We start from the raw sequence: 25,741 nt of genomic DNA, 5'->3' as shown, positions 1-25,741 counted from the left end.
ACACCACCGTAGCTGCACTGCTGAGCACAGGGGTTGAAGTCTGCTAGCAGCCTGCATGGGCTAGGAAGGAAGAGTGTCGTGGTTTCACCTCAGCCGGCAACTGAGCACCACACAGCCGCTCGCTCACTCCCCCCCAGTGGGATGGGGGAGAGAATCGGAAGGGTAAAAGTGAGAAAACTCATGGGCTGAGATAAAGACAGTTTAATAGGTAAAGCAAAAGCCGTGCACACAAGCAAAGCAAAACAAGGCATTCATTCACTCCTTCCCACCGGCAGGCAGGTGTTCAGCCATCTCCAGGACAGCAGGGCTCCATCACGCGAAATGGTTACTTGGGAAGACAAACGCCATCACTCCAAACATCCCCCCCTTCCTTCTTCTTCCCTCAACTTTATATACTGAGCATGACGTCCCATGGTATGGAATGTCCCTTTGGCCAGTTGGGGTCAGCTGTCCTGGCTGTGCCCCCTCCCAGCTTCTTGTGCACCTCCAGCCTTCTCAGTCGGCAGAGCATGGGAAGCTGAAAAGTCCTTGACTAGTGTAAGCACTGCTCAGCAACAACTAAAATATGGGTGTGTTATCAATATTATTCTCCCCTAAATACAAAACACAGCACTGTACCAGCTACTAGGAAGAAAATTAACTCTATCCCTGCCAAAACCAGGACAAGGAGAAATGAGTCAGATATGCGGGTGGCAAAGAACAATCATCACTGTCTTAAATAATGAGAGGTGATCGGTATGGATACCAACCTCACTGGATATCAGCGTGAACTTCAAAGAGCCTCTGCTTGTGCGCTGCACTCTACGCATCATCTGTACAGAGTCAGTCATCTCATAGCTTTATATTCTTGTATGGCTCACTGGCTTCAAGCTTCTTGTTGCCATTAGCCTAAAGAAAGAGCAACTATCTTTTCTAGGCTGGTTAAGATTCCTCCAAGGAGTGGTTATTTTTTTCCTTAATAAAATATGTCTGCTTTTCGGAAGTGGCTAATCCTTCAATCTCCTCTGCCAGTTTCTGCTCTGAGAGGCAAATGTTTGGCAGCCTTGAAAATCCATTCTTCCTTAAGTACATCACGATGCATAACAGTGTCAGAAAAAAAACAGTACAGGACAATTTTAAATTTTTAACTTTAGGCAAACAGACCTTTAAGTTTTAAGTAGAGAGTTCACCTATCATGAGCAGCATTTTAGCAAGAAATTGAGCATCTACCTACAATTTAAATACAACCTCACTGGTATACTATTGATTGAACCACTTTGCATTTCTGATTTGCTCAGAATTGAAATTAGCTATTTGGTTCAGCAACTGTGAATTTAATTATACCAAGAATTAAAGCTAAGTATGTCTGATAACCTATAAAGCTATAGCTATTAAATTCCCTATAGTTTTAATAAGAGATTCTATATCTATTGGAGAAAGGTTATGTCCAGTATAGCACTCATTCCATGTTGCACTTAAAAATGAACTAGCTTGGCTTTATTTTTGATACAGGTTCATTACACACATGTTATAAACTTTGGAAAAAAAACCCCACAGTGCAGAAAGATGCTAACACAAAGCAATGAAAGATACTGTGTTTCCTAATGGCAATCAATTCAATCATGCATATTTTTTGTTACTTTTTAAAGGATTTATTATCTGGGTATTTGGTTGGTTCGTTGGTTGGTTGGTTGGGTTTAGTGGGAGGAAAACAACCCAAAACTATTCCACTGTTACCATTGTCATCACCATCTGCACTGTTTTGGAACTTGATTCTGCGATCTACTGGACTGTGTAAATCAGCTGAATTATAAATTGCAGGCAAAAGCCTCAGCTATGGTGAAGGCAGTCCAGGGTCTTAGTTACAGCAGGGTGAATACAGCTAAGCTATAAAGTATAGCATTCCACACTATTCTGTATTTTTAAAATGGCTATTTAAGCTATTAAAAAAAAGCCCTCTAGTAACAGAATATCCATTTACATGAGACAACTTCTTCTGGAAACAATAAAGGTGCCTATCTGTGCAGTGCCCAGGATAGGTTTTCATTCAGAACAAGGCCAGTTTCTATTTAAGACATTTCACTCAACTACAGATTCTAAAAAATCGAGTATCACACTGCAAGTTCTACTTCATGCTCTGCAAAGGAGGCCTTACATACAGCCTGCTTTAAAGCATGGTTTTACTCATGTCATCTGCCACAGAAAAGCACAGCGGGGCTGTTTGACCTTGTGAAAGCAAAGCATACCGGCAGGTTGTTAGAAGCCCATGGGTAGTATCTAAAAGGCATAAAAATATTTATGTCCACATGCATACTTCCCCGAAAAATCTTAATACCTCAAAATCTTAGTTTAACACCTACATTCTCCAAGAGGTGTGGAAGCAATTGAAAGCTATTGTCTCTACAATTTTTCTCAGTGAAATTTTAGGCATCTGAAAACTGAGACATAATGTAGCTCATTGAATTCCCCGTTGTTAACAGAGGGAGACAGAGAGCTAGATACCCCAGTTTGCTTCATTTAGGTGTACAGCTCTTCCCATCACTCCCAGAGAATCACCAGGCAGTGCTGGCATTGCCTGGCAGTCGCCTTAGCCTGGCGGATACACCTCAGGGAGAGCAGCAGGCACTACTGTGGTGCCAGATGTGCCCTCTCTGCAGGCTGTTGTAACTACACATAAATTTCTTACCTGCTTTCCTCTGGCCATGTTACTCTCACATTTCTGGTTGCACAGCAAGTCAGGTTTAAGAAAATAAAACTTTCTTAGCTGTACCATGAGCTGACAGTCAAAGCGGTGTCCATCTGATCCTCAAAATAAACAGTCTGTCACCACTGTTCTTCCATGCTACTGCCTCAGCTACAGGATTATGCAAAGTTGGATACAATCACAAGTGCATATGGAATTTTTGGTTGAATCTATGAGCAACACATTTTCCAAGCAATAAAACAGCCTACTAAAATCAAAGCTGGGGCTCAATCGTACTTCCTAGTACTAAGTGCTTAGGTTTAAGCACAACTGCTTTCCTTGTGGATAGGGAGACTTTTCATTCACTGAAAATTAAGGATGTGTTTTAAAGCTTGACACTGTGTGACTTGCCAGATTGGAATTGGACAGAAATATAAAAAATCATCCCAAAACCCCCTCAAATCATTAATGGCATAAATGCCATACTCAGAAATGTCCCAGAAACATTGTCTAACTTCAGAATCCCAAATCATAGCACCTAAGAACTAAAATGTGACTTAGTCAAAATTTGGGACCCCAAACACACAAAACTGTGGTGCTGAATATCCTGCACACCACTGCCATCTACATAAGTAGAAATACCTAACCTTTCCAGAACTCTCTAGATCTTCAAGTTCTACCTACCTCTCCATTTCCTCTCATGCCATAATGAAATGATAACAGTCTTAAAAAAAAAAAAAAAGGTAAAATAAAAGTTTAAGGCTGCTTGCTTTTCTGCTTATTGTAGACATTTCTTCAACAGCCTGATGGCAAGACCATTCAAGGTAGCCATCTATTTTGTAGGCTAGATTTCATTGCTGCCTCTGTTTGTAAGTGCTCAGACTCCCTCTCCCATAGATATCCTCAGACTAAAGACAGATTAGAAACAGACTTTACGCTTTTGAGACAAGTACTTTAAGTGGAAGCACATGATACAAGAGATGAGTAACATCCCCTTCATCATTACCACTACCTCCCCTCCATTTTGGAAGGAATTCAGTGTTGGCCCAGTCTATGCTCCAACCACAGCCATCAAAACAAGCTTCTCTCAGCACCTGGAGTTTGGCGTCTCTTCCGCTATGTCTGCATAGCAATGGCTGTTAAAGCAGATGTAAGTCTGTATCATTCTCTGGTAGCTAAGAGCCTAAATTTCACATCTGTCTTCCCTTAGGTGGAATTTACTGAGTCCAGACCTTGATCCTAGGAACTAGCTTGATCCAGCAAAACAGAAGAATCAAGTTTTGAACTAATATATCTCCACTGCTTGTTCTGTCTTTCTCTGGATCTAGCATCCTTATGCCTCAATTTCAATAGAAAGGTTGTGTGTGCAACTGCAGTCGAACCCCCAGTGGCTGTTCATCTGAATAGTTCTTCCTCCTCACTGACTATATTGCGTGGATCTCCACTGATCAGCCTAGGAACACAGACACCTAGTGAATCACCTAGTGCTCACCTAGTGAATCCCACCGAGAGTATGATTTAGCCCCAGGTTCTCCAAGTTTTCATGCATGTTATTTCCCATACTGGAATTCCCAAAAGGTGTCAAAAACAAATCCTGCCATTATATGGAGTCTTTTAACCTTTGTGCAGACTACAGGTAAGCAGGACAGGAGAATGCTCCTAATTTCCAGGCCATTTGAAATTAGGTATTACAGTATCTTTCCAGGAAGAGCTGAACCTCAGTTGCCTGCAATTTTCTCTTAGAGCTAATTGATTCCTGTAGATATAAGAGCTTATATGGCAAACTGACTAACCCTTACCATAGTGAGCACTAATTGCTTGGACTTTCAAAATAGTTTACAAGAATAATACATGCTAACCATACATACCAAAACACGGTACTATTAGTCAGTGTTCCAAGCATGTTAATTACCCTTTCCATAGTGTGTGTGTGTGTGTGTATTACAATGCTCCAAAGATTTATTTTTAAATAATCAAGCCACGGAATGGAGGCTGAGATCACAAGAGTCTGGGTTACAAGAAGAGTCTGGGTTAAAGCACAAAAGTTAAAATGTAAATTCTGAGGTAGCATTCATTCCCAATGCCACAAGTTTTATTTTGTTTACAAAATAACTAATTCAGTGACTGAAAAAATAATTGGAAGATTTTCTTGAAAAGGAAGAGTGAATACTACTGACGTCCTATATTTTGTATTTCCTTTCTCAAAACAGCTGTCAGAAACTAGCAGCACTAAATAACCGTAAAAAAAGCAAACATGAAAGTAATGGATAAAGTAGCAGATGCAGCTTTTACTTAATGTGATAATTCCTCTCTTTGAAAAGGCATACTACTAAAACAGCAGTAGAAAATTCTTTTTTAAGAATCCACCTTCCATTCATTAAGGCAGATGGTCAAAACCTGGGCAGGACTAGCGGCTTGTATAGCAAGCTCCTAAGCTCTTTTCACTGCAGAGTCAACTTATGACTAATTGTAGACAACTGCAGTTAGGTGAGAGAAATCACAAACATGTTTACCTTTTTCCCAAGGGAAACACACACTACCAAGTTCAAATATCTGTTCTACAAACCTGGGATGTACACTGGAGATCTAGTCAAGAAAATGCTTGTGAGATCCAAAAAAAAAGAGGTTCAAACCCCAAAAGAAACAGAGGTGTGGGTGTTCTATTAAAAGGGAAGCCTTTACTAAAAGGCTTCTGGGTTTTTGAACCAGGTTTCAAAAGGAACAGTCAGCTTCTGGGAATGTGATATTTCCAATCAGGAAAACTGAGAAATATGTATATAAAACATTTAGAAGAAATACAGCTAGAACTGAGATAAAATAATTCTCCCGGAGAAGTCCCATTGTCCTTCCCTCCTCCCCCACAGACACTTTGGGAACAGAAGTTCCTAATAGCCCATGGGAAAGGGAAACATTGTTTTCAATGTCTTTTGCAACAGGCAGAGAAAATGTTGTACCATTTAGGGTATGCATTTTGTTCAGTCGAGCTTTACAAAGAGCACTGGGCTAACAGAAGTGACAGTGACGGGTTTTTATAATATCAGTGTTATATAACTTCTTGATTTTTTGTAGATGGTTAGCAGCAATAGAGCTGCATGGGACAATGTGAAGTCATCTCTCAAAATAATATGATATGACAGGCCAAGTGTATTCTGTCTTGATTTGCACCAGGGACTGGTGTAGAATATCTTACTGCAGTGCAGCCATTCCCAAATCGAACTGATGAAGTCAAAGATGCTTGTTAGTTCGAGAAGTGGGGGAAGAAACCCTGTGTTTTCTGAGAGTGTCGTCTCCTGGTCCTTAATGAATAGTGTATTGTAATACAGAATTTAAATTAAACATGTACCAGGAAGGGTATCCCAGGAAGGGATGCTTGGGTGTTATTTATTTCTACACCTCAATGGCAGTCAGCATACAGAAAACATGATACAATGAGCTCAGCATGTGGGGGTAATCATGTAGTTAGGGGGCAATCTTTAATCTAGTTGAGGCCAGTAATGTCTGGATGTTGATGTGCAGTGTCATGTGCTGCCTTTTAGCATTTCCACATGGGCGATCTGTTACTTTGCAGCATTAGAATCTGCATTTGATTTCTTACTCTCTTATCCGACTCCTCAGGGATTCGGTAAATCCAGCAGTAATTTACAACTGCCATTCTCTTTGGGCTTTGACACATACGCAGTCAGGGATTAAAATCAGGCTTCTAAAGCGGTTACCACTTGCAGCCATCCACCCTGCCCTTCTGACGGAGATTGCCAGTGCCACCACAGCAAGTCTGAAAACCCAGCGAAGCAACTCCTGAACATCTCAAGCCTGTTTACTGAGGTAAATAGATCCACTTTGAATTTAATGCTTAGCTGAGAACAGCAGCAGTACAGAAGCTGATTCATAAATCATGCAGCAATCTTTGTCAGAGGTCGGGCAGCAACTTGGGCAGCACCCATCTGAGCCATCTGATTTTATTCTGCTTCTTCATGTGAATGAACCCTTGGACTTCAATGGTTACAAGGTAGTAAATGACAATCCTTCCAAAAGCAATTGTTCAGAACAACAGGGCTACTTCAGATGCTTTGCAGACTATTATTTTACTGAGTGCTTTACAGACTCTCAGTTTTTGTTGGTTACGATTTTTTTTTTGCTTTTTTTAAAATTTTCACAGCCACAAATGAAGCAGAAATGAGGGTTTGCTGCACATCCTCCTTTGAACCCCAGTAAGAAGTGTCTTAAGTCACTGTCTCCACATTGGAAAATCTCTCTCTTTCAGACACTTGGGTGCAATTATATAGCAAACTCAGAAGTATTATATAGCAAATTATGTAGGCTCTTATTTACATGTTATTATCATACAGAGTGAGCAATCAAAGTAGTTGTTGATTTTAAATGATAAACTTTTATTCTGAATATACTGTTTTTGCACAAGAATTAACACAACAGTTCTAGGATTATAAACTTTTTATAACATTATTGTACAAATTTTTACAAAAAATTATTTTTCCAGGCTTGTCAAGTTCCACAAAAGTGTCAAGAGAACACAAGAAAAGGGAGAAAGACCTGCTTGCCTTGTAAGAGCAATCAAGCCTTTTTTTGCAGAAACGCACACTGAGCATTTCAATAAAAATATCCCAGAAAGCATGATCCAGACATTCCATACAACACAAGAAGAGAAGACAGCTTTGTCAGATCACAATCGCAATTTCATGGCATCTGAACAAGACAGTATCCCTTTAGCCTCAGTGAAATTATTTCTTCAAGATGATGTTTTTGTTTTAAACCATAAACAGGACAGATGCAAGTAGCTGGGAAGAGGGTGAGGCTAACTTTTCAAAACTCTTGAATTGTTTTCAGACACTTTGTTTTAATCTTTTTACAGTAGTGTACAATGCGTATTAACAATATTAACATTGTGGTTTGAAAAAAAAAAAAAAATCTGGCCTTTGTTAAAGGCTTGGATGTCTGATGAAGCTAGGATAAAATTTATCCTAAGGAAGGAGTTATTAAGATTTCACCTTCAGTCGACATTCCGAAAACACCCGAGTGCATTGCAGTGCCTTGTAGGCGCATTAATATACTTCTTAATAACCAGTGTGCTAGCATCTGAATTTTTAGGACCGGTGGGACTGAGGTTGTGTTTTGAAATTAAGACATACTAAGCATGTTTTCTGAGCTTAAGTGTTAATGGAACAAAAGGTCTTAATGTCTCTTCAGTGATACCGAAAAACCACAGCAAGTAACACTTGGGTTGCAAAGGTCACTTAAAAGGGATACTGCCTATTTGAACCCAGTAAGGCCAGTTTTTAAGTTAGTAAAAGGAATATTATAGGAAAACTTATAAATGGCAGCAACACTGTTTTTTGTCAAGTTAAGCAGTAAAGCCTCAAGCATTAGAAACATGAAAAAGATCATACTAAAGTCTTAAAGGTATAGGACCTAAAAATCTTGTCAATTAAACCTGCTATGTCATGTTAAAAACCTGTTACAAATATGGACCACGGTCAGTGTTTTGGCAGTAATGCTGGTTGTTTAAATGAAAAACTAGAAAGAAACCTTTCATGTTAAGTCCTCAGATCATGTTTTGCACAGTACCATGCTGTAACAACTGTAATGGTGGTTATTTGCCAGACATACAGTAGGCTGCATGACTTCTGTGTAAACTGAAACGGTCCCAACAGTTCCCTTAGTGCTATTTAAAGGATCTGAGCAAATATCAACAGAGCTTTTTAACTGGCTTTAAAAAAAAAACCCAAAACTTTTTACAACGTATTGTGATTTGAAAATGTCTCAATTTAAAGCCTAGGATAAAGTTTCTTCTCTCACAGACAAGAGAAGATTACTATTATGCATTATGTGAGACTAAGGATACTCTTCTGCATGAGAATATGTATTTATTCATGCAAGTTATTTCTAACAGACTGGTATTCACATTTTGAGATAGCTAAAGTTCACATTGCACTTTCTATTTGTGTTTTGTAATTTGCAGATATCTAGGTAGTGCATTTTAAAAAATCTTGACCATCACTTGGATATAATCAAAATATATATTGCTTTCTGCAAAAAGAAGCCAAAATTTCATTTTTTTTCCTTTTTAAAGTATTGAGTTCTATGGGGACAGTACTAAGCCCTCCTAGGAGGGCCAGCTCCTGAGTTTTCTATGAGACGGGTATAATGGCTGGAAAGCTAAGTGTTTATACAGAAACATTTCTTCAGGTCATAGAGAGGGGCAGAGGAGAGGAACAAACGACATTTCCCTCTGCAGATAACCCAAGAAGGCTAATGTGTCTGCATGGCATGGCCTTCTCCCTCCTTTTGTATTTGAGCACTCTAAGGGAAGTGGGATGAGAGCAAAAGCCACGGGGTTTTTTTTCTGTGGCAGCATGGCTTTGTGCCATCTTTCTTTCTGCCTACAGACTCTAATCGAATGTTTATTAAGTAGCTCAAAATATGGCCTACCAGCATAAGCAAATTGTTCCAAAATGTTAAATAATGTAACTTTTCCATGAAGGGTTTCTTTTGGGAAGCTAAGTGAAAACTATAAAGAACTTAATATATTGACAATCTTTCAAGAAAATAAAAAAGCAAAATGCAAACTAATATGCATTTTAAGTAACTTTAGAGTAAAAGCTATGAGTGTAATAAGTATTGGCCTAATCCTACAAAACTTGTTTCTCCCATAAAATTTCAATTGACCAAGTTAAGGAAAAATACAGGATGCAGTCTCAGCATTAGAAAGACTCAAACCAATTTTTTATCCGGTGGTAACTGGTGATAGGGTGAAGAGAAGTGCAGTAATATGACTGGAAGGAAGAGCTCCAAGATTACCTTCACCCATATTATCAAAATTAGCTCACCTTCCCTGAGGAGGACCTGAAGTCATCCAACACAGTTAATCGTACTTTTAACCCCATGACTTTACTAGAGATATTTTTTTAAAAAGCTAAATCTGATCACTGGGCAAAAGGTCAGGTTTTATTGTTTTCACTCACTGTATTCCCAAACATGAGAAAATACATAGCTGGAGCCAAGGTACATGAGAAAAACAACGAACCAGCCATGGGTACAACTACAGTAGACAACTGATCTTTTAAGCCGTGCCATGGCTTTGAGTAGCTTCTTCAGTTTTCATAGGATATTAATGCATGCCCAATTATTTCTTTAAGCTTTTGGCATGATCAAAATTATACCAATCAATTGCCAGCATATACATACCAATGCTTTGCATTTTCTTATTTTTTTAAAGAGCTAGAGTATTGTGCCATGTTAATATTTGCATATTGCAGTGGTTAGCAGAATTGTACAATACCAGCGGAGTTGCACATTGATTGGTTTAGCTGTCTTGCAATACTGTTTAGTTCTGAAAACTAGAAAAAAAGCACAAATCATATTTTGCATCAACACTATGCTACACTTTAATATTGTAATTTACTGCACCAATCTGTATCACCAATGAGGTTGTATAAAAACAACTTCTGAAATTATTATTCACAATCAAGTATCAATGTGCATACATATAGATTCAAGGCTCCCCATTTGTTTAGATTTTTTCTAATCTTAGCAACCAGGACATTTTGCTGTTAAATATGCTATTTTCAATAATAAATAGCGACAGCAGAAGTTTTAATATTATGGGTGTTTATATGAAGGAAACAAAGGGGGAACCTGATATGAACCTTAGAGAACATATACTTCCAAAAATAAATGTGTTAAATCTGATTTTTATATACTTAAAATATCTGTACACAGGTTTTCATGTGAGATCACTATTCTGTAAAAAATCCAACTCAACCCTTTTGTTACAATAACTAAATTTAGCCTATTTTCTCAGCTTTTCATTGCACAGTATATTCAGAGCTCTGTTTCATAATATAATTTAATATGATTCGATTGCAACACATTGCAATGTTCAGTTTCTCACACAAAAGAATCACTCAGTTACCTTTTCAATGGACTATACTCTACCATCAAAGAAAACAAACTGAAAAACAATAACATAGCATCATCATCATGCAAAATACCCTTGGAAACCAACGTTCAAATATCACAAAGACATTTTTTATTCACAAGCGTTTCTGTTTGAGCCTTTGAAGGATTCTACTAGCTTTATATATAACTGCATTGTGAAAAGGAGGTGAATATTACATTGAAATTAACATTTTTCTGACAGAAGGTGACACCAAGTTTAAGATGAGAATCACTTTTTAGTTAAACTCTCAAGCACCTTTATATTTTTAAAAACAGAAGTTTCCTTCCTTCCTTCCTTCAAACTAACAATTTATCAACATTCCAAAACCTAGCTGGCTACATGATTCCTTTTGGAAGAATAAACCACTCATCATAAAGCATTTCAATCATGCTGAACTTCTGATGAAAACTAGCCAATATTTTCATTTTACTCAAGTAGTTTGGACAAAACTGATGTTCAAAGCACCCATCATGGTGCTAGTAATGTATTTTGGGGAGTACATTTTCTTGTTTCTTTTTTTTTTTTTTTAAATAACTGTTCATGTAAAAGAATATAAATCTTCAAGATGTCCAAAGGTTAAAAGAAATGAAAATCATATACATAACCTATTGTCAGGGGAGCCCTTTTACATGAAGTCATCAAGATTACAACAACAAACAAACGAAAAAGAAATAATAATCTTAGATTCCCCAGTGGAGCACGTACAGAATTCTGTTCGGATGGCATAGATGATGCAGCATTCACACACGTTTAAGGATCCGACACTCCAACATGCAGCCACTGTGGGTGCCTTTATGAGTCTCACAACGAGTGATAACCAGACATGAGCATTGCTGTTCTGCTGCTGTCTGAATAGCTGACCCTTTTTAAAATGAAACTGAGGCTATCGTTTTGGCCAGGTCTTGATTAAGTTATGCAGGTTTTGGTTTAGCAAGGTCATAACTGGCAGTGTCTGCTGCCAGATAACAGCCAAAGCAGGACCAACTGAATTCCTACCATAGACCACAGTGATGGACTCAGACCAGAGACACCACCGCAGTCAGCCGAATCTTCCTGTTGACAAGAAAAGAAGAAATCATTTAACATTAACTACAACTAAATTTCCTGAGAAGTAATCTACATTTTAGCCTTCAACATTTTGAACTATCCTTGAGGCATCCTTTTTGGTCTTATATATGTTATTTTACCTAAAATAACAGCAAAATAATTCCTGGAAGTTTGTCTGATTTTTGATACAAAGAGTGGCATTACTACATTAACTATAAGCATGGGAGGATTAAAAACTTACAAGGCTTACTGCAGTTACTTATGAACTAGATGGGATACTCACACAATCAAACAAGAAATGCTATGGGATATATCTGGGGGCCCCAGTAAACCACATCTATATTCCTTAAAATTACATCAATTTGGAGATTTTGAGCATCACTTTATTGCGAGGAAAGATGGAAGAACAGATAATTTTTCAAGATTAGAAAACAAACACCAGAATATGTTCATGTCCATTTCATCAACATGATTGCACATTAAAACAAATATGCTCTGCAGGTGAAGATATGATGAAAGAAAATGAAAATCCTTTCTCTGTCTCTGATGCTGTATTCAAGCACGAGAACCAAATTTTCTATTGGCTTTTTGTACGCGTTTGATGCAGTCTGTAGAGAAGACACCCTCCAGTTTGAGGGCCTGCTCTGAGCTGCACCGCTATGCCATGCATCAGTGGACCTAATTATTCATTATGCCACACAGCAATCACAGCTCTCTTCCCATTCCTCTTTACCATTAATTGCTGTTATTTGGTTCCACTTTGCCTATAATGCATAATATCTTTCACATTATGGACTTATTTATTAGTCTGGCTGAAATACATTTAATTGAGTCTGTAACATCTTTACACCTTCTTGTTTCTCAGGACTGATACAATCTATGTTTAGCTGCCTAAAACACCAGGACAATGTTCCAGCCATCCCCTGCACTGCTCTGTCCACCGAGTCTGAGATTCATGGGTAGCTCTGAAGGCTGAAAATATTTGGTCTTCCTCTTGTTTTCACTGTATTCTGTACCCATAGTATAAAAAGACACTCTCCATTTTCCAAGACATCCCAAGCCTCCAAGGACAAGACAATAGCAGAGGTGGGAAGGGACTTAGGTATATTAGGAACTGGGGCAACTTCTTGAACAGGAGGAATTTGTGCAGGGAAGGACAGGCTGCACCTTAACAGTAACAGAGCCCGGCTGCCGGCACAGAGATTAAAAAGGTTTTAGAACATAAAGCAGAGGAAAGCCAACGAGCATGGAACAGCTCCTGGTTCAGACTGACATGCCACTGAGGCATATGTAACTAATATTCAATGTGCCTCAGAAAAGGCTTGGAGGGGGGTTGGGGATAAAAAGTACAATCAGGATAAATAAGGAAGGGTCATTAGAACACCTTTAATTTATTGGCACATCCTTAAGCAAAACTTTCAAGTGCTTCTACACAAATGCTAGGAACATAAAATTAAGATGGGGGCATGAAGACAAGTCATCAATGAACCATCCCAAAATAACACACATATCAGAAACCTGATGGAAGGAGAATAATCAGTATTATTGAGCATTGTCAGGCTACCAGAATGGCAGTGTAGGACATACAGCAGAAGGGTAGTATGTAAAGGATAATACAAAGTGTAATAGCATAAAAGTATTACAGGGAAAGGAAAGTGTGATGGAATCTCTGTGGGTAAGAAATGTCAGAGTCTAATAATAAAAATGTAATACTAGGATTGCACTGCTGACCACCTGATCAAAGTGACAATATCAATCATGAGATGTTATGTGAGATTAGAAAAGCCATATATAAACTGGATCAATGCCTTATCAAAAAGCAATGTAGAGATCACATTTTTGGATATGATAAATGACTGCCTTTTGGAACAAACAGTCTTTGAATCTTTAGTGGTGCACAGGGGCCTTTTCAAAATTATTAGTAGAGAGCTGCTCCGTATAGTTCTAGTATAGCTCTAGTAGCTTTGTAGACCACAATGCAATAGGAATTAGTATTGTTGTGTGAGAGATCAGGCCAAACAAATCCAAAACAAAAGATACCAATTTCAAGAAAGGGAACTACGTGAAAATTATGAAAAGGAGTTAAAAAACCCCAGACAACCCAAAACCAAGAAAACAGAAAGAAACCCTTAACAAACAAAAAGCAGAAACCAGGAAAAAAACTAGAAGCATCATCTCAAAAAGCAAGTCCCTCACAAGGAACCAGAAGTATATTTAGAAATATTGCATTAGATATCCAGGTAAAATGAATGCCACAATTAGAACAACCAACCATCCCCCTCCCCCAAAAACCAACCCCAAAACAAATAAAAAACACCACCACCACTCCCCCCCAAAAAAAATCCCCAACAAACCCAAAACCCCAAAGAAACACCCCTGCATGAATCAGTAGGGAAATGAGAAAGGCAAAAGCCCAGCTAGAACACAATCTGGCTGCTGTCATTAGAGACAACAAAAAATGTTTTTACAAATCTATTAATGACAAGAAGAGAGCCAAGGAGAATCTCCATCCTTTATTGGATGCGGGGGGGAACATTGTCACCGAGGATGAGGAAAAGGCTGAGGTACTTAATGCCTTCTTTGCCTCAGTCTTTAATAGTCAGACCAGTTATCCTCAGGGTATTCAGTCCCCTGAGCTGGAAGACAGAGACGGCGAGCAGGATGAACCCCCCGTAATCCAAGAGGAAGCAGTCAATGACCTGCTACGCCACCTGGATGCTCACAAGTCTATGGGGCCGGATGGGATCCACCCGAGAGTGCTGAGGGAGCTGGCGGAGGAGCTCGCCAAGCCGCTCTCCATCATTTATCAGCAGTCCTGGTTAACGGGGGAGGTCCCGGACGACTGGAGGTTTGCCAATGTGACGCCCATCTACAAGAAGGGCCAGAAGGAGGATCCGGGGAACTACAGGCCTGTTCAGCCTGACCTTGGTGCCGGGGAAGATTATGGAGCGGTTCATCTTGAGGGCACTCACAAGGCATGAGTGGGACAACCAGGGGATCAGGCCCAGCCAGCACGGGTTCATGAGAGGCAGGTCCTGCTTGACCAACCTGATCTCCTTCTATGAGCAGGTGACCCGCCTAGTGGATGAGGGAAAGGCTGTGGATGTGGTCTACCTGGACTTCACTAAGGCCTTTGACACCGTCTCCCACAGCATTCTCCTCGAGAAGCTGGCGGCTCACGGCTTAGACAGGTGTACTCTGCGCTGGGTCAAAAACTGGCTGGACGGCCGGGCCCAGAGAGTTGTGGTGGATGGAGTTCAATCCAGTTGGCGGCTGGTCACAAGCGGTGTTCCCCAGGGCTCAGTTTTGGGGCCGGTCTTGTTCAATCCCTTTCTCAATGATCTGGATGAGGGGATCAAGTGCACCCTCAGTAAGTTTGCAGGCGACACCAAGTTGGGCGGGAGTGTTGATCTGCTCGAGGGTAGGAAGGCTCTGCAGAGGGACCGGGACAGGCTGGATCGATGGGCCGAGGCCAACTGGATGAGATTCAACAAGGCCAAGTGCCGGGTCCTGCACTTGGGCCACAACAACCCCATGCAGCGCTACAGGCTTGGGGAAGAGTGGCTGGAAAGCTGCCTGTCGGAAAAGGACCTGGGGGTGCTGGTCGACAGCCGGCTGAACATGAGCCGGCAGTGTGCCCAGGCGGCCAAGAAGGCCAATGGCATCCTGGCCTGTATCAGAAATAGTGTGGCCAGCAGGAGTAGGGAAGTGATCGTGCCTCGAATACTGTGTTCAGTTTTGGGCCCCTCACTACAAGAAGGACGTCAAGGTGTTAGAGCGTGTCCAGAGAAGGGCAACAAAGCTGGTGAAGGGTCTGGAGAACAAGTCTTATGAGGAGCGGCTGAGGGAACTGGGGTTGTTTAGCCTGGAGAAGAGGAGGCTGAGGGGAGACCTCATCGCTCTCTACAACTCCCTGAAAGGAGGTTGTAGCGAGGTGGGGGTCGGTCTCTTCTCCCAAGTAACAAGTGATAGGATGAGAGGAAATGGCCTCAAGTTGTGCCAGGGGAGGTTTAGATTGGACATGAGGAAAACATTGGCACAGGCTGCCCAGGGAAGTGGTTGAGTCACCATCTCTGGAAGTATTTAAAAGACGTGTAGATGAGGTGTTTTAGGGACATGGTTTAGTGGGCATGGTGGTGTTGGGTTGACGGTTGGACTCGATGATCTTAGAGGTCTTTTCCAACCTTAATGATTCTATGATTCTATGAAATGAAGTATATTGTCATAGGGAAAATGTCAATATTTAAGAAATCAAGTTTACTCAAATGGGCAAGAACAAGAAAACACATAAAAATGGCAGATTAGATATAAACAGGAAATTAGGAGGGCTGATAAAGAATTTTTTATGACCTCCCTGCAAAATATGCTGAAAATGATAGTAGGAAGTTTTGAATAAATCAAAAGCAGAAAGCCAAATATGGAGTTAGGGCAACGGCTTGATAACAGAGGTGTAAAGAGGGAACTTGGGGATTACAGGGCATAGCAAAGGACTTCAGTGAGTTCTTTGTTTCAGTTTTACAGGGTGAAGACTTTAATGAGATTCTCACCACACACAATGCATTCTTTAAAGCAGAGAGGTCAGAGGAATCAGAATCAGTTTGGAATAAATATACAGAAAACCAGATAAAGCAGGCAAATTAGACTCAATACGTCATCAGGAATTATAGCATTCACCGACAGTCTCCTTTAGAAAATTGGATGTAAAAAAAAACCAAAGCAAAAACCAGCATTCCAGTTTTTCAGAAAAGAAAGAAGAAAAAAAAATTCATTCTGTCCTAAAGCAAATAGCTCACATTAGCTGCCGTTCTTTATCAATAGTAGCCATTTCCAGACATGTTTCTGTCATCTGCTAGCTTTATAATTTAGTTCTATAATTTTGGCGTAGGCTTTTTTTTCAGTTGATTGCATTCTACAATTTCAAAATTCCTAAGGTTTCTGGTCAACAAGTAAGTCATAAGTGAACTCTGCTGCACCAGATTTGGAGTGGGATGCTAAAATTTGAAGATGCACTGAACTTTCCGGTTTATTTAGTTTGGCTCTGTCACTTCTTGCATCTGCATTGTGTCTCGTCATGTAGTTTTATTTCTATTCAAAGCACCTAAAAATAACCCTGTTGCTTCTTCCTCACAGTGAGTACCATCAGAAACAGAATTATCAGTAAAGGTTTCTTCTCACACAAATTCAATGAACAGTATTCAGTGTTACTTCTTGGTATTTAAGATTCTTATCACTGAAATTACTTAAAGAGTCATCTTTGAAGAAATAGTCTAAAGCAAAGCACAAGGTTTAAAATTTTTGCAACAGAGGGGAGATCTCTGGAGAGTAAGAAATAAGTAAATTGAAGGTCTTAAACAAAATTGTGCATAATAGGAAGGGGGAAAATATCATTAAAGTGAAAATGGCATCCAGTATGGATACAGAGTAGATGGACCTCCACATATAGAATTATACAGTACTCAGCTTTCATGTCACCTCTGCATTAGATCAAATATTGGGTAAATTATGTTGATGAATTAATCCTACCACTATACGTACTTGAAAAAAACCTCCATTCTATTGCCCATTTCTATTTGCTTTTTGAGATTTTTTTTTTTAAAACTACATCGCAATTTATGGGCACTGCTTTTACATTCAACAGTTATACTATGTAATATTCCTACTGGATTGAAAAGAAATATTTTAATATGTTTTGCTCTCTCCCTAAGACTACACAGAGCAGTTTTTAAAGGATTCACAACTTCACAATAGTAGAGAATGTTTTGGAAGCCTCATGCAGGAGAGGCATCTTATTATGAATGACAGAGTTAAACTGTACTAGACAAAAGTATGCAAGGTTTATACACGATTTCAAGGTTGGTGAGATTTTAACCTCATATTGATTGAAGTCACATTGCATTTCTGAGGTTTGTAGACCAATTTACAGTGGTAAAGCAGCAGTTCTGCCAAGAACAATTTCTAAATATTCTCTCTGGAATCAGTTATTCTTTTGTGTTTTAAGCCAAGACAAAAATAGTAGTGGCAAAGAAGGTACAGTAAATCCTATCTAAATTACTTTTTCCTCCCCAGCATTGCACATAGTAATTTTCTTGTGTGCTTTAACTGTTGTGAAAATTACAAGGAATGTAAAAAAGAAAAAAAAAAACAGGAGAAGAAAGTCTGATTACATGCTGATTTACATAAGTTCAAAAAATTAACAGTTTTATGGACATGAGTAGGATCCCATCATTAATTTGGAACCAGGTTGAGTAAAACGTCAGTTTTGAATGATCTACAAAATGTCTTTTTTGAAAACACTTCCCTTATTCCTGAGCTTTAAGAAAACTTCTCAACTGTTTCCAGTAAATGTTATTTTTGAGATTTCTTATAAAATTTCTTATAACAAACTACATAGCATCATTTTATCTTATCTTTACCTTATCTTATCTTTACCTCTGCCAATGCAATTAGACACTGAACTATTTTTAAGCATTTTCACCCAAATTTTCCAGCCCATTACATTAGTCACTACTGCATTAGTCATACAGAAAACCTGAATAACAAACAGACCAGTTGGGGATGTCCTCTCTTTGTTGTCTTCAAAATAATATTCTGTATATTATTTCTTTTTGAAGAGAGAAAAAATTGGAAAAGAAATTGGAAAGAATCCTCTTTAGCCAGTTTCATTTCATCAGAAGTGTATCAGAAATTTCTTGTATTAATGTCACATGTCAAATTTCCTTGCATGCTTGAGGTAGAGAAGCATCAAATCCAAATGTCATATCCTTCATGTCATGCCTTACTATGATAACTCTAGAGAGGGTTATTTTACAACATCACACACTGTGAAAATTATTCAGCACTTGAAGAATGGAAATGAATGCTTTTATAAAACCATATATTCATTGTTAAGTATCAAACCCACATATTCATTGGTATATATCAACATTTCCTTGAAGGCAGTGCCAGTTCAAAATTTTAAAGACACAGATGGAAATATAAATACATGTATATACACACATACATGTCTAAGTCTATAAACATACTTGTTACTCCTTTAGAAGTACACTATAACTATGTAATATACTAAAACTTTGTCTTGAAACTTCAATCATTTATCAGAAACATTGTGCTACACTGACTATAAAAAGGATAAAACAACAATATCTGCCAAAGAGCTCCTGATCTGGCCTTTGATATCAACTGGTTACCTCAAAGTTATACTTTTTATAAGCACATATTTTAAATGCTTCATATTGCATGGAGAACACCTTTGCTTTTACTTAAGAGTCATTCCAAGTTCCAATGCATGGTCTTTCATAAATTTTGTGTTACCTTCCTTTGGACTACCACACAAGGCTGTCAAAGCTGTACAGCTCCCACAAATAGATCAGGGATACAGCCAATCCCATCAAGACGTATACAGTTGTCTGGGCTGCTAATCACCCTCAAAGCTCCCACTGACACCCCTGGGAGCTGATGGAAATAAGATATTCCCAGAAGGGGCTAAAAACTTGTAGAGTTCTTCACTTTATTCTCGGGCATGGCAAGCAAAACCAGCATGGATGTACAAAGTAAGAACAAGCTATTCAAGGGGGTGATAAAGACTATTTTGTTATCCTTGATGAAAAAAAACAAAACAGCTGCCATTATTGAACCTGATCAGCTGGTTTGTACTGTGTTGGCTTCAGTGATTTTAATAAAACTACACAGATTAATGTCCAGTGAGAACCCATTTCCAAAATCACAAAGTTATTAAAAACAGAATGGATGAAAAAAATTATCTTTATAACTTTCTGCTGCCAAAAGTCTATCAGCTAAAATTGTATTTTGTGGGTTTCCCAGTATTTTGGTTTGCCTTCTTGAGCAGAAAGACCATTTTGGACATAAAGAATTCAACTCAAGGTGAGTCTCTGCTGCTTTATGTACATTGGATAGTAGCTATTTAATTAAAATAAGGTTACTTGCAGAGCAAATCGCATGAGTAAGAACATGAGATGTTAATCTTCTAGATTTTAATGTGAAATACCACTGGCTTGGGGGAAGGGACTTTCACCCTTCTTACAACCTTCAGCCAAGGCTGTGCAAGTTCCTAGGTTTGCTAGTAATTGGATCATTTAAATACAGAATAGGAAACTTCAAAATTACTCAAATACAGCTGTTAAACAGAACTTTAAGCTTTTTTTCACTGATGTTCGAGTGATATTAATTGAACCTTCCACAAGTATAAAGAGAATATAAATTATTGAGAAAATGAGTGTTCTAAATTGTTACAGTTTTCAATATTTTACTACAGTAACTCTGAAAAATGACTTCTAAGTTTCCATTTCTACCTCTCAGTTAGCTTTACTTTGATAGATATGTTAGTATCTCCCTCTAGTGGTTTTCCGAGTAATAATATTGATCAGAAACCCCTCCAGTGGACAAGGTCATGAATTTTATTCTCTTTAGATAAGCCGTTCTCTTGCATACATGTCAACTAGCACAGCAGTGCACACTCTCACACCAATAAATGCAACACAGTCTAAAATGCCAAGGCTTTTGTTATGAACCCCAGAGTCTGCACTAGGTCAACATGCAGGACTTCATGTATCCATGTATTTCATTAGAAGAAAAAACCTACCTTCTGCTGTAATTAGGCAATGAATATGTTTAGGTTGCAAAAAATTAAAAAGTAAAAATATGATTTTACTGAATTCATAGTTTAACCAAATTGATGCACACTATTACCTTCCGTCATTAACATCTGCGTTCATTTGAATGCAGTGAAAACTCAATAGCAACACTTACTCTTACACAGAGCACTCATCCTTGCTATCCCTAAGTACAGCTTTATTTTCACAGGTATTATAGTCTCTTCTAATTACTTTGTACCTTTGTTTGTGCAGAAAACTTTCTTCTTCTGTTTCATTTTAACAGGGACAAGAGGAAAATGTTTTGAAGGGAATGACACTGACTCAATTCGTACATGTGCAATCTCAAAGAGCCGACCATATAAACCCAACAGGTTCCCGTGTCTTTGTATTTGCTATGGGAGAGGCCCTTGTGTTCTGTAATTGTGATTTATAAGGCTCCAGACAGGGTTTTTTCATATTTAATTTCCCTTAATATTGCAATACTAATTTGCTCCAGATTGTTGCTTTTGGGACTCGCTTCATTCTGTTTTCTTTTGTATGCTTAGTAAGTAAAAAAGTTTGCTAATTTTTTAAGCCAAGAACAAAACAAAAAATTAGAGAAAGTAACTGACCATCCACACCACATGAAAACTTGCAGAAAAATGAAGATAGGAGCGGACATCATGGCAGAGGCACGACTCGTTGTGCATATAGGCTGATCCTATTAATAACGGGCAAAGTAGCAAGTAGAGGAAAGGAAAGAAAACAGAAAAAAAGACACACAAGATGAGATATCATGCAGATTGCTGGCAGTTAGCAGAGTTAATGTGAAAGCATCCACCCAAGAGCAAGAGATTCACGGCAAATTTTGCAAATAAACTTAACCAAAACAATCCACTGTTACAAAACACATGACTTACACACTGATTAGCACATCAAGCTAGTGAGCAAGAGTTGTACTTTCACACACAATCATATCAGGAGAATAATCATATCAAGAGGATTTGGAATATTTACAATAGCCAAATAGCTTTTGGTTGGTTTTTCAACTTTGTTTAACCTTTGTTGGCCAGTAAGAAGACTTCCTTTTTAAAATAAAATTTGGTTACTAGAAAAATGCATTGAATACCAAATGTCTGGACTTTTTTAACACTACTGACATCTCAGTAATTGTCCCGCATTAAAGAAAAGCAGAGAATATACTGGAACAAAACTTGGTATACAGCAGTTATAGCCAACTAACTGCACTAGTTTTGGACAATCTTTCCTTTGCAGAAATGGGATGAGGCATTACAAATGCATTTTAAAAACATTTATTTTATATAATGGCAGGTACTTCCCTGTTCAGTACTTTTTGTCTTGAAATTTATTCTAATAATTTGAATTCACCATATTCTCTTTCATACAGTATTTTGAAAGGTAAGACAGAGAGTATATTCAAAATAATTTATATATGTGGCACAGTTATAATTTTTCTCCTTCAAAACTGTAATGTATACAATACAGGGAGTACTAAACAGCATAGTTTTGCTGATTTATGTAAAGCAACGCACTTTTATACCTGTTAAGAATGTGACCTAAGGTCAATACACATTTGCAGAATTTCTAAGAGGAACAACATCCTAAACCAGATATAATGTTTTTAATCATTTAACAACACCTTAAATAATATTTGGAAACACTAATATAAAAATAGTACTTCTAAACCAGGATTATCATCTATTTGTGAAAGCCATAGAAGAACTGAATTTCACAGCACCATACAGAGACCATCAGTTGTATGCTCACTGATGGTTTTTTTGTAGTGGGAATCATGTGTGAAAGTGCAATGGTTATAGGAAAGGCAGATAAGAAAGCAGCTGTTAATTTTATGTTAATCATGGGATACTTGAAATAGCATGGCTATGGTCTACAGTGAACAGTATGTTTAGTGATAGATAGGTTACCAGGCACCAAGGTACATTTAAACATAGTTTTCACTGCTCTTCTAAAACAGCTCTACAATTGTTTTTAAAGATAGTCCTAAAGTCTTACAAGCTCAATTTTACCTGTTTGGCTTCATCAAAACAGACATCAGGACCCTTTCTGTATCTGGGTTGTTTGACCATTTCACAAGGATTTGGCCCTTCATCTGTTTCTCTGGTTAAGGAGCATGACTGTTTTTTGTGCATCTTACATTAGCAGGATTAACATTACATTTTTACTTTCGTGGGAGAACAGAAGTTTAATGCTAATTCAGATAGTACTGAAATAAACATCAACAGTCACAGTTCCTTGTTTAAATTAAAGAAAACCAAACCAACCCAACCCTCCAGATAAATTGAAATCAAATACACTTTTTCTAACACTGCTTTAATCAAGAAAATAAACATCCCGCATGACTTTTTAGAACCAGCACTTCCAGAACTGTACACAAAATAAAAATAAAAGCTGAGGTTTTTTAAGATTTTCTGTATTGCTTTTATTACCATTGCATAAATATTACAGAATATATTTGATAAAGTAGTAAACTTTCAATGGTGCTAACTGGTTATAGCGTATGTTACCATTGAGTTATTCTGCTAAAATGAAGATACACAGTAAAAGTGAGGAAGCCTGTTTGGAAAACTAGCGCTACATGCAGGCTGAAAATTGCAGTGAAGGCCTATAAGAACTACTGGTTTTATTATGTGTACACCTATATTACCCCAAATATCATAGACAAGATCATCCCACTGTAGGCTTTGATAGCAAATGACAGAAAACCTAATCAGATCTCATTAGCATTTCAGTGATGAAGGGAGACAGAGAAAATACTGTCCAAACTAACAGCAGAACAGCAGGATAGAAATGGGAGCAGTGACATGCTATTAATTAGCTAACTGTAAACGTGAGGTGATGCTTTAGCTTATGTCTCTGAAATCTGTAACTGCTGATATTTAAGTGTAAATACTATGCTTCACATTTGCCACAGGCTAACAAGGGGCACAAGTCATTGCAGCATACCTGAAAGCACGGATATGGTAAACTGCAAAACAATCTTCTGTTGAAACCTGCTTATATTACCATTCAGTATGTTAAGCTTTTTTTATTCCACTGTTTGTAGTAGACACATTAAAGCTAAGCTAGAGTGTTTTAAAAAAATTGAGCACCAAAATTTTACTTATCTTAGTAACTCTAACTTATACTTGAAGCAATCCTATTCATGCACTACTGTAGAGTACTACAGCAGCTTCATTGCAATGAATGGAGATGCCCAATGGAAGAGAAGGCAAGAGGATGGGGAATTTAGTTCAACAGATCTACATCTGTCTTCATTCAGACGTTATCAGACTCACCTCCCCTTTCCTCTGCCGGGGCCCAGCTGAAAGGGAAGTTGAAACATAGAAATATTCTAAAAGACCATGTGCACAAGGAAAGCTGTACCAGCCAGAAGGAAGCAGGGTCTAATAATAACCATCTGAATAGCACCCAAAGGTCATTCTGTCTGCTTGTGTGATGTTATGCTACATCTGCATTTCACAATGTACCTTAGTTATAAAAAAGAGAGAATAGTTTAGTACTGCATAGTTGGAACAAAAATAAAATAGTTCATTTAGTCAATATAAGCCCACCCAGCTGCTCTGGCTGCCATTTGAGGTCATTTACTGCTTTCTAGTAGGTTTGGGCCCCACAGGGAAATGCAAGTCATGTGCCCATTTCCCATCAAAAGTGCTTCATTTTCTATAGTGAGTGCTGTCTATAAATTCAGACAGTGGCAACAGTTAATCAAACTGTCATGGACTGCAGCCAATTAGAATATTAGGCTGTGTTTACATAGTTCTGTGATGACATGGATATTGCTTCCACCCCAATGTAACTTCCTTTTCAGGCCAAGCGTAGATGAAATTCCAGTTTTATTAATGTGGCAATGAACGCATTGCTTGTGCCAAAGAAACACAGTCATCTCTACCACCATCTGCTTTTCTTTCAGGAATGGGAGAGGCTGTCTCAACTAACTTCCTGATGTGGACAAAGGTATTGCTAATTGTTTTCCATATTCTGTCATAATAATCCAAATTATGATTTGATTTACCATCTCTGGCATGCTATCCTCAAGCATATATAGCAGAGAAAAATCGAGGTGAATTTCTCCTGGCCTAGAGTATGTGTATGTTGGTTTTATGTATTTCCATCACCGTCATCTACAGGTATCTACTGGAGTGAACAGGCTAAAGGCATAGAGAAGGTGGTTGTAAATTAGAACAACCTTTCACATGCTTTTGATTTTAATGCATGTGTTGCAAGGACTCTGCTTAACATGTATGCCCCCTATTTCTCCAGCCAGCTCTGAAGAAATTCTATGCTAGCAGCTGGATAAACTCTAGCCTTTGATGGTTAAAGCAGTTTCCACAAGAAGTAAGCAGTTCTCATTGGCACTGAGCACACACTAAAGTGCCTCCACCACTTCAACTCAGTGTTGCAGGCATCAGTGCAGCATCCCAACTTTTCATGACCAAACACTCTTATCTTGGTGTTGCCCTTTTTTGTTATTTCTCTAGACAGCCATACCCTTGTCTTTTCCAAAGGCTGAACAAACCCAGGACTCTCAGGCTCTCCTTGCCTGTCCTGTGCTCCAGATGCCAGCCACCTTGGTGGCCCTTCACTGGACTTCCTGCAGTATGTCAGTGTGGTACTGGGGAGCCCCAAACTGTACACAGCACTCCAGATGTGGTCTCACCAGTGCTGAAAAGATGGGATGGATCAATTCTCCCAACCTGCTGACTACACTCTTGCTAACATAGCCTAGGATGTGACTGGCCCTCTTTATTGCAAGGCACAGTGCCAACTGATGTTCAACTTCTTGTCCATCATGATCCTCAAGTCCTTTTCTACAAAGCTGTTTCTAGTCACTCCACCCCCAGCCTGTACAGCTGCATGTCATTATTCTGTCCTGGATCCAAAACTTTGCACCTGCCTTTTGGTTACTTCATTAAGTTTCTGTGAGCCCATTTCTGTTTAGGTCCTCACAAATAACAGCATTGCTCTCTACCTCGATGACTGCTGCCTCAGACGATTTGTGATATCATCCACAAATGTCTGCTGGTTCAAGTACTCCAATGGCCACCATGCTACTAATATGTACATAAACAGGCCATTTTTTTCCAAATATATTCCAGTATATCATAGCCAAAAATCAATCCACACTACTAAATAACGTGATTTTAAAGGATACCCGGCTTCTCCGCTTGCATCAGTGGCTTTGGGTCACAGGAGCGGCACAGCAGTTGGCTGTCACTAATAATGAATACTAGATTGGTGTTTGAAATCTTCTCTGCATGATAAAGTCTGGAAAAAAAGCCAACAAAAACCTATGTTTAAATGAAGCAAGGAATTCCGTATTTGAGGACACACAGTATTGGAATAAAAGTAATCCAACTTCACATATTCATTCTGCCTGCTACTGTTTATCTTTTCCATTAACAAATAGCAAGAGCATTTATAACAAGTTTTGTAATCTTTTCGACA

General features: G+C 38.6%; 1 protein-coding gene across 8 annotated transcripts in view; it reads right to left on the bottom strand.

The window, feature by feature from the left end:
- Positions 1-7,007: 7,007 nt before the first annotated feature.
- CACNA2D1 (calcium voltage-gated channel auxiliary subunit alpha2delta 1) overlaps positions 7,008-25,741 on the bottom strand; it is a 434,729-nt gene continuing 415,995 nt past the window's right edge. For 5 of the 8 annotated variants that reach the window (XM_076360204.1, XM_076360283.1, XM_076360534.1 and 2 more), the window contains 3 exons: positions 25,449-25,561; positions 22,303-22,385; positions 20,802-20,975 (listed from right to left, as the gene is read on the bottom strand). In XM_076360204.1, coding sequence (XP_076216319.1) covers positions 20,817-20,975; positions 22,303-22,385; positions 25,449-25,561 — 355 coding nt within the window. In that variant the 3' untranslated portion in view covers positions 20,802-20,816. Of the gene's footprint in view, positions 11,670-20,801; positions 20,976-22,302; positions 22,386-25,448; positions 25,562-25,741 lie in introns of those variants that run through there. The other 3 variants (XM_076360363.1, XM_076360445.1, XM_076360724.1) reach the window with 1 other exon arrangement.

The sequence above is a fragment of the Aptenodytes patagonicus genome, chromosome 1, assembly GCF_965638725.1.
Source record: "Aptenodytes patagonicus chromosome 1, bAptPat1.pri.cur, whole genome shotgun sequence".
NCBI classification, from domain to species: domain Eukaryota; kingdom Metazoa; phylum Chordata; class Aves; order Sphenisciformes; family Spheniscidae; genus Aptenodytes; species Aptenodytes patagonicus.
Note: the sequence above shows the minus strand (reverse complement) of the source record. Positions and strands in the feature narration are given on the sequence as shown.